Source organism: Arachis stenosperma, chromosome 4, assembly GCF_014773155.1.
Source record: "Arachis stenosperma cultivar V10309 chromosome 4, arast.V10309.gnm1.PFL2, whole genome shotgun sequence".
Lineage (NCBI taxonomy): Eukaryota > Viridiplantae > Streptophyta > Magnoliopsida > Fabales > Fabaceae > Arachis > Arachis stenosperma.
In genome coordinates, this window is record NC_080380.1 from 110,152,342 (window position 1) to 110,162,192 (window position 9,851).

Genomic DNA, 9,851 nt, shown 5'->3' on the forward strand with positions numbered 1-9,851 from the left:
GTTGTGTCCACCAGTGAATAAGTTTGTTATTGAAAAGCCAATTAAATACATAAAAACTTGAGCTGGCACGCAATATTCAGCAAGATTAGGTGAGCGTATAATGCAATGAAATATTGGTTATGACAGAGACATAATAAACTCATCATTGGGCTATTACTGTTGCGATTAACATGCACAATGTTTGCCTCTTATGATGCCTCCTTCAACTCCAAGAAATCAAATAACACGTTGGATTGCTAGTGTAAATTAGTATATTTATAGATAGATAGATGGCAAATAAGACGTTGTACTTGTAAGGTAAGGCACCAAGAATCACAAAACAGACTCGCTATTTTTTCTTTTAAGCTTACAAATAACAACACACAAAGAATCATACAAGAAAAGCCGAAGTAGGCCTTGATCTTGGTCCTACTATTGTTTATCCTGAAAAACGAAGGATCAGCTTACAAAAGAATATTCTGACAAAAGTGAACTATAGCCCCTATATACACATGAAAAAATACATCCAAAAATTTCTTCCCCAGCAAGTATGTAATGTTCCTAATCTTCCAATTTACTCAGCAGCTGCAGCAACAGCAGCTTCAGCAGCATTAACAATGGGCTTGTTAGACCACTGAAATTCTATTTCTAGATTCCTTGGGGGCCCACTTTTACTTTGAGGCAATAGAGCATACTCTCCAGCTACTGCTCCAAGCATTACCACACGATCAATTTGTATTGTTACTTTTCCAAATTTACTCTGTCACCAAATCCAGATCAAGATAGTATAGTTAAGACTTAGTTGAATGTATTATCATTACTCATTACACTGCATTTAAATTAGTATAATGTTTTTGCACTCATTTACCTTTCCCACTTTGCTCTTGTTTTTGCATGAAATGTGAAGCTTCTGGCCTTTTGGAGGACTCTCAAAGGACCATGAAAAGCTCTCATCCCATTCTGGATTAGGGCCAGTTGACACCACCTGCTCAACACATCATCATTGGATGTTAGTAATTTTATCATGACAAGCTTATACAGAAACCACATGAAGTTCCATCTGGAAGATCATTCACGAATTTCATATACATCATTTCAAATCAATCTGGAACTTTTAAGTAGCTCTAGATAGAATGCCATAGCTTGTTAAATTTGTGTACATTTGACATAGAGAGACAGCCCTGAAGATAGTAGATAACATAAAATTATTACCTTTGTTTGCCTGGGTGGGGTGTTTCCCAATGTAAGTTTACAGTAGACACTTGGGTTTCCGACGGACTGCTTCATATTGTTACCACGCTTGATGATCACCACCAATGTCCCCGGCAAACACTGCAACAGAAATTCTGCCTTCTCCTGAAACCGAGGTGGGCCGGACTGGATCAAGTACTGCAGGAATGGAATAGCATCGGCAGCTGCAATTGACTGAGCTCTTGAGACTTCGGCAGGGCATGCCGACCAAGCTTGTCGTAGTAAAAAAAGTGCATCCAAAGCAGCCTCCTGACAAGCCTCTGAGCCTGTCTTTAAGGATGTAACCAGATGGGGGATGCTAAGTGTTGCTGGTTCAGTTGCTCTCAGTCGTGGGAAGTTGCTGAAGAGAGAATTTAAGGCTTTCAAGTACTCCTCATTCACGGTACCAGAGGCCCATAAATCTTTTTCAATAGCAGCTGCAAGAACATTGAACTCAACATGTTACCGCATGAAATCAAGAGAGAAACAAAGGCAGAAGGGAAAGGTGTCCTTGTTTGGATGGTAAAAGCCTAAAAAATGTTCAAAGAATTATCAACATCATGAGTAAAACCAGGATATTCTATTTGCAGATTTCAAAACTACATTCCTTGAAAAGAAAAGAAAAAAGGTGGTTGTAAGGTGCTCAATTGGCTAAATAGTGAACATTTCTTGAAAAGGAAAGTCATTATTACCAGTTATTGCTCTGACTGTTTCACTGGAAGCATACTCTTGAATTGTATTATTTGAGAAGAGAAGTTTAATGAACATTGCAGCCTGAATGGATGTATCTGGCTCACTTGAACTTATCAGATCCAATACAACCTGAACACCACCAGCCTCTGCAACAGCTCTCCTATTCGAGCGACTATACATCACAAGATTTTGCAAAGCACAGATGGCCACAACTTTCATTTCTTCTGTCGGTTGTTCTTCAAGAACATTCACTAAAGCACGACATGCAGAAACTGCATCAGCTGTTCGAGCAAGACCTTCATTCTGAAACAGATCCCCAAGAGCTAAAGTTGCCAATAACCTTGCCTGTTGTGCTTGAGTTTGTGGATCCAAAAGGTACTGGGATAATGGTACAATGGCTGATTTAGTGACTTTTGTTTCTCGGATCTTTACATTGTTCAGCAATACTTCTAAGAGTCTAGCAGCAGTTTCCTCACACTGATGAGACCTTAGGAGCTCCAAGAGTGCCTCTATGGCACCACTTTCAGCCATAGCTACTGCACTAGTTCCATCATCACTTTCCAACACCAGCAGAGCATTTAATGCACCAATAACTGTGCTCTCTGAGCCAGACCGCAGCAACCTTACCAACACAGCAATAGGCACTTCCAAGTAGAATTCAGAACTAAATTGCAGAATACACGACAAAACTGAGGCAGAAGACTCCCATAAGGCATGCGGAATGGAAGGATCGGCTTGCAATATTACTTTGGAAATTTCAACAACACCACCCTCTTTGGCAATTTCATTTGGCCATGTTAGAGCAATACTAACTAGAGCCTTTACAGCTCTCTGCTGCAATATGTGTATACCAGAACTAAGAACTCGTATAAGGGGACCAATTACTTGCTGCGTCACCGGATCCTTCTGAAGGTGTTCTTCTACAAGTAGATGCGAAAGAAGCTCAGCAGCCAGCTGTTGCACTGCTGGTATTGGAGAATCGAGCAAGGGGATAAGTGGTTCAATAACTTGGCGAGAACTCAATGTATGGTCTGCACGACACTGTGGATGTTCCAAGATATTAACCAAAACCTGCAATGTGCTATGCAGTCCTTCGGGCATAAATTCTTGTCTTGTCAGCAACATAAACAAGGGTTCAACCACTTTGGCAGCAGATTGTCCTTTAGCTATGGTAGCATTATTGGTCAATATACGCAACAATTCTGCAAACGCTGCACATAGATAATCGGGTGCTTCGTGTAAGATGCTAAGTATGCTTTCAACCACTCCAGCTTTCACCATTTCCATTTTACAAGCAGGCCTGTCTTTTCCTAACTTGACTAGAGCTCTGGAAATGGCCTCATGTAGTAAATAGTTCCGACCATACAGTAGGCCGACAAGAGGAACAACTGCACCATGTGCAGCAACTAGTTCAGCCAGTTGCTCATCATCTACAAGCCTATCCAATGCCCGAACAACTGAAAGCTGAGCAGGACTAAACTCAGTTACAAGGAGAGAGACTAGTGGTTCGACACAGCGGGCAGAAGCCATTGTGGATCGAATCCTTGTATTTCCAAAAAGTGCACAACATAATTCAGCAGCATCCCCCTTGAGTTCCACCGAACAATCCGATGAAAGGATCCTGCAAAGAACATCCACTGCATTCATCTCAACATCTGCAACAGCAAGTGCTTTTGATGGGTTTTCATTCAGTAACCGAACCAATGCAGCAATTGCAGCATGCTGCTCTCTCTCTGAACCAGTACTAAGAATCTCCACCAAAGGTTGAACAGCTTGGCGAGCCATCTCTGCATTTCTAATGTGATCAGCAGTGAATAAACTTTCCAAGGCTTTTGCAGCACTTAACCTGGCAGCTCTTCCTCCTAGCCGTAGGACAGCAACAAGTTGAGCAACAGCACCGAATGCTGACTCATGTTTTCGTATATCAGCAGTGCTAAACAGAATTCCTAGCAGATCTGTAGCAGCTTCTTCAGTTGCATCTTGTGGACTTAGTGAAAGATACTTTGTAAGTGCTTCTAAGGCTCCAGCCTCTACCATTATAAGCTTATTGGATGGGCAATCTCTACCAAGCTGAATCAAAAGCCCAAGTGCTAAAAATGGGGCTCCTGGGCGATCTGGAATTGGTTTGAGCAGATCAACAAGGGCAGGCATTGCCTTCCGAGAAGTGGCACCAACTCTTATATCATCAACTCTAAACAACCTCTCAAGAGCAACTTGATCAGGATAACGCACCAACAAAAATTCTTCTGACAATTCCAGAAGATCATGAATATCAGTATCAGCACTGCCAAGCAAGGAGATAAGTCCACCAGCTGCACCAGAATTTGCTACAGACAGAAGCGTTCCCCTGCTACCGTTACAGACAAGGCTAGCTATTGCTTGTGCAGCAAAATATTTGTTTGCCAATTCTTCTGACTTCAATAAACTGGCAAGTGCTGGTACAGATTTTATGGTTGCATGTGTGCGTATGATATCTCTATCTTGAAATAATATTGCTAACAACAAAGCACAAATCCACATGCTGCTATCTTCTTTGTAGTCAATCTGCAGTTTCACCATAATGAAGCAGATAGAGGTTATTATACAGAAACAATCAATTAATAATTTAATTAAAGTTAAAAATAAAAATGACAGGGCTATAGGTCACACTTTCAGTTCAATTTAATTATTTGGCAAAATTTCAAGATCTTACTTTGTTTCGATTACGGCAAAAGTTCATGCAAACAGTTACAGTGCTATATCATAACTAGGAACTTTCTTAACATACACTGAAATCACTGTCTCTTGAACTAGCATGTTTCAAAAATATAAATATGATTATCAGATGCATATTTGTAAACTATGTGCAATTCAAGTGACAGTGAGCATATGTAATGTCTATATTAAAGGGATGTACTGTGGAGATTTTGGAACTTAATGCAAGTTCTATAGGACTTGATATTTTGAGGATTGATGTTAATTTTTGGAGCGCAGAAAAGAAGCTTCAAGGGAGGGGAGGTGCAGGGTTTAAAGCATAATTTGTAAATTACAATCTTACTATGATCAGAATCTGATTGGCTGAAACTAGTGTAGAATAAAGCACTTAAATACCTGGGAATATTGTGAGAAACAATTTGAGATCCTGTCAGTTAGAACGTCAATTGCTCCAGCCTCCATTATGATACTTCTACTTTTTTCATCATGACAAGCAAGAATAGATAATAACCATATAGCTAAGTCAGCACCAGATATAATGGCCGTGCCAGTGTTTGATTCACCACCATTGGCCTCTTCTTGTGTACTCCTCCTGCATATGCTGATTAGCTCCTTCTTGTCATCACCTTGATTACCCAGAGAAGGCTCTGCAGAAATAAGAATATCAACTAGAGATCGAATAAGATTAGCACACAAGTTTGATGAATTGAGATCCTCCATAAGTCTCTGATGATTTGCTTTTGCTGCAGAAATTAGAAGTGCAGCTCCCCCAATTTTGACTTTCACATTTGTGGAACTACTTATTCTCTTGGCTATTGAAGATATACATCCAGATGCAGTAACAACATCGTCACCTAAAACAATAGGTAGATCCTTGCATAATCGAGACAATATCTCAATAGCTTTATCCTGCAACATTGGTGCTGAATCAACAATAGATAAGACTATTGGACTTATGCTCTTTGGGAATTCAGCCAAAACTGCACAAGCCGATTTATTCTGTGTGCTGGACTCTTCTGACCTGGACAGAATGGCAAGAGCTTCTAGAGCCTCTGATGTGGCAACAGATCCACTAATAGCAGAATCTAAGAAAGAAACTAATGCAAGAACAGTGCCAGCACGATTTATGCAATCGGTTACGTCAGAATCAACTTTCCGGGAGTGTAAGAGGCGAGCTATTGCTGCAGCTGCATGGGCTTTTCCAGAGATTGTGCCTTCACGTAATACTTTGGTGGCAGGCAAGATAACTTCTTCTGTAACAGCTTTTTCTGCAATTTCACTATCCAAAATAATGTTTGCCACAGCACATGTTGCCATCTCTGCAACTTCCAAAACTGAAGAGTTAGCGAGTGCAACTAAGCGGGATAATGCAGCTCTAGCAATAGCAGCTACATCCCTGTTTTCTTTGATGGATAGAAATATTGAAGCCAGGCAGTGTGAGGACTCCATCAGGATACTTTCAGATTCAACATTAATCAATTTCAGGGCTGAACTAAGAGCTTTAACAGCAATGCTACTTTCACGAATGTCTTTCCTTGATTCAAAAATTCCTGCCAGAGCTGATGCTGACTTTGCCTGAGTTTCTTCTTTGGTAGAACTCAGCAATGCTATCATGGTATCAAATGCATCACTAGGAGCACTACCTTCACGTAGAATGTCACTAAGAGGTGCAACAGAAAGCATGCTTCTCAAAGCATCCAGAATGTAGATCTTAGATTCAGGCTGATCACTAGTCAATAATGCTGTAAGCTGACTGATAGTCGTAGTATCAGATTTATGAATTAAATGATTTAATGTCTTTGCTGCAATATCCTTCCCATTTGGGCTTCCATTCTTCAATAGCCACAACAATGCAGGAACAGCATCGGCACTTTCGACACATGCTCGTATGTCTTCACTGTGGTTGCACAAGTTCTTAAGGATGGTTGCTGAGTCTTCCTTTGCTTTTGCAGATCCTGTCTCTAGAATTTGAACAAGTGGAGGTATACCGCCAGCAGCAGTAATGGCCCATTTACTTTCATCATTTTCACTAGTTAGAAGGCAAAGCAAGGCAACTGCACATTCTTGCTGCTGTTCTGATGAAAGCCCAAGAAGAGATATCAATAGTTGAATTCCTTCACGGCCTTGAATTGCACGCCATAGACTGGCTTCACCATTGCACAAGGTCAAGAGAGATTTTGTGAGCTCATCTTGCACTTCATTGGAAGCCATTGTTATCAAACCAACAAGCAAATGTTTTGCACCAGAATTCGCAAGTTTAAGCGAGAGTATGGGATTTCCATACAAACTAGCAAGCGCTTCAATGGTCCGTTCCTGAACAAGGAACGGCAAGCGAGGTTTAAACTGTTTGAGTAATGTTTGTTCAACCACTGAAGGATCTGATGCTCTAGTAGATTCTGCCTTGTTATCATATATCATGAGAGCTGAAGCTAATGCTCCTAATGTGTCAGCAACCTGGGTAGGTGTGGTGCACGAGTCAAGGCTTTGACCAAGGCTAGATATGACAAAAGACAAACCACCAGATATGTTTGCTAGAGCACACATTGCATTCTCCTGTAATGCTTGAGCACACTCACCTTGCATGAACTCTTTGGAAGGAGCTATTGTGGCATTGATTAATGCAGGAATACCATTAGCATTTGCTATCTCTCTTCTTGCCTCTTTGCACTGGGAAGATAGAGACTTAAGAGCACCAGCTGCTTCAGCCCTGACAGAGTCATCATTACCAGGGCCTAATAGTTTGAGGAGTTGTTTTGTCACGTCTGCTGATAACACCTTTGAGCATGCAGATGCATCCTCCATCATAACAGAAGCAAGCAAAAAACACACATTAGCTAAGGTGCCAGGCTGTCCTGTTGCCAGTAACTTGACTAATATGTCCACTCCTCCAGCTTGCATGGTTGCACCCCAGAATCCCTCAGTATTGCTGGCGAGATTTTTCAATGCTCCAGTCAATAAACTTTCGACTACATTTGCTGATTTCAAGCCCTTCTGCAGCTGCTGCCAGAGCACTGGTACAACACCTTCAGTTGAAAATATTTTCGAACCAACATGATCTTTCACACCATCTTGAGAGACAGCATAAATGGTCTTGGCAGCAGCAATTTGCCCTTCCGTGGAACTAGACTTTAGAAGACCAAGCAACGGAGGAATGCATCCTCCAAGCAAGACTTTCACCCTCAGCTCATTTTCTTTACAAAGGGAGCCCAGGACAGTTGCTGCCTGTATCTTTACATTCAATGAACCCGACCGAAGAAGGGAAACAAGTACTGGAACTGCTTGAGAGTGAGATCCAACAGCACTAAAAGCATTTTCTCGCATCTCTATAAGCTCCAATAACTGCCTTAAGGAATACTCTTTCTCATGTGCTGAAGATGAGCTCTGGCGCAGTTGTTCAATGCACTGGGCAACGCTTGCTAATGTTCCATCTGGATCCTCCATGCTGCTAGTTCGATCCCTGCAAGTGCAACCAGTTAAGAATGTGCAACACCAAGGTTCTCAGACAAATTTGAAGTTCCTTAGTCCATAAAGAATCAATTCAGATGATGTTAATTCAGATATATATACTAGAAAGTTGTCAGCATCCTAAAGGATAAAAAGTAAAGTATATTTGGAATGTGAAAGCAAAACTAACGCAAGAGACATATTTGACATTGTAACCAACCTCAATCCCATCTTTAGAACAGAATGTGGAGTTGGGGGCTCTGAATCTTGAACCCTTCCGTCACCATTTCGTTCCTGCAATTTAAAGTGACAGTAGAGAATATCAAATTTATATCTGCATGTCTCTCAGTACTTTGATTGACCAAATTGACTTACTATATTGACACGACTAACTAAACACTATAGAATCCTAGGATTTTTGTTTCTTCTCCCTATTCATAATGCCAAGGCACAGTGTAAAATTCAGTAAAAAGCTCGATTATATTAACAAGAAAATGTAAAATTTCGGAATATTTAAACAAATAAAATAATTTCTTCTTGATCTTTAATCGCTTAGGATGGGATACAACAGATGGAAATCTGATAGGAAGTAAAATCATACAGCATTATGACATGTTGGCAAAGAACCACACAACAATATAAAGGTTATTTGCACCGTTAAACAGAACTATCTATGATAAATACTTGACCATTAGACCCTTCTAGCTATAATAACTACTATCATTGTGTAGGAGTGTGATGAATTCATGATATGAATATGATAGCTGAAGGCACAAACATGGAAAAAACATGAAAATTATTGGAAGTACCATATCATTTGAACCATGGGAACTGCCATTGCTGGCAGGAACCCTCCAAGTCACTGTGGTCGCCAGCTTGACTTCAATTCAGTATCACTGCCAATCAGATCAGCCCCAGATCTGCACTGGAGACACACTCAGAACCTCATTCAAAGCCCCCAGCAGCTGAAAAGAGAACCTACCATCAAATTAAAGCTTCAACAAAGTCATGGGCAGAATATAGATCACAGATACAACCGTGAATTATAACACTACATAAGCAAAGCACTAATGCAATTATGCAACACTGAAGGAAGCTCATAAATCTGACAAATTTAGACCCAAATTGGACAAGTCATGCAGAAAATGATGGAAGAACAACAACCCCAGATGAAAAGTAAAATGCTTTATAGAATGTTAGTGGATGAGAGATGAAAGAGCTTACAAGGAAATGCACGAATGGTGGGAAGATGAGTGCATGAAAGTGAGTGAGAGAAGAAACTGAGGAATGGTATTGGGAATTGGGAAACTGAAAGAGATGAGAGGGGTATAATGGGGATGATGTTGATGCAACTATCAAATTCTAATGTATGGGGTTTCGTAGAATAGAAGGGAACATGAAAAGCAAAAAATAAATAAAGAGAAGATGCTAGCAACAACAATAACAAATATGATTTGTTTGGGTCTTACGTTTTGCTTTGATTTTCTTTATTCATGGAACCGTGAGTAAAAGAAAGAGAGTAGCGGTTGTTTTTGGTGCTGCCGTGAATGGACATCATCCGCATCCACCGACAAGTACCAACAGCAAGACTCTTACCACTTGACAGCTACATTCATTAACCGTAAAACTGCCAACTAAATATCCATTAACACAACACAACTTGTTACACAAAAAAATGAATTAAAAGAGTATAATTGAAGCGTCATAATGTTTGTCATTAGTATTGTCAGCGAATTTCTTTCAAGTTTGAAAGTTAATAACGAGTCGCTTCCCTCTTATACATGATTTTAAACAATTCCCATAAAATCTTA

The 9,851-nt window shown here is 40.4% G+C and overlaps 1 protein-coding gene across 4 annotated transcripts; it reads right to left on the reverse strand.

Annotated features, from left to right (window-relative positions):
- Positions 1-270: 270 nt before the first annotated feature.
- LOC130976701 (protein CELLULOSE SYNTHASE INTERACTIVE 1-like) lies at positions 271-9,851 on the reverse strand. 4 transcript variants are annotated; one of them, XM_057901619.1, is made up of 8 exons: positions 9,510-9,851; positions 8,850-9,005; positions 8,261-8,334; positions 4,993-8,053; positions 1,902-4,446; positions 1,192-1,646; positions 848-964; positions 271-739 (listed from the first exon to the last, which is right to left on the reverse strand). In XM_057901619.1, the coding sequence occupies exons 2-8, from the start codon at positions 8,850-8,852 to the stop codon at positions 554-556; spliced, it is 6,441 nt and encodes a 2,146-aa protein (XP_057757602.1). In that variant the 5' UTR covers positions 8,853-9,005; positions 9,510-9,851; the 3' UTR covers positions 271-553. The 4 variants fall into 4 exon arrangements, with proteins under 4 accessions (XP_057757602.1, XP_057757605.1, XP_057757604.1 ...); XM_057901622.1 differs by having other exon boundaries at positions 8,850-9,018; XM_057901621.1 differs by lacking the exon at positions 9,510-9,851 and adding an exon at positions 9,265-9,500.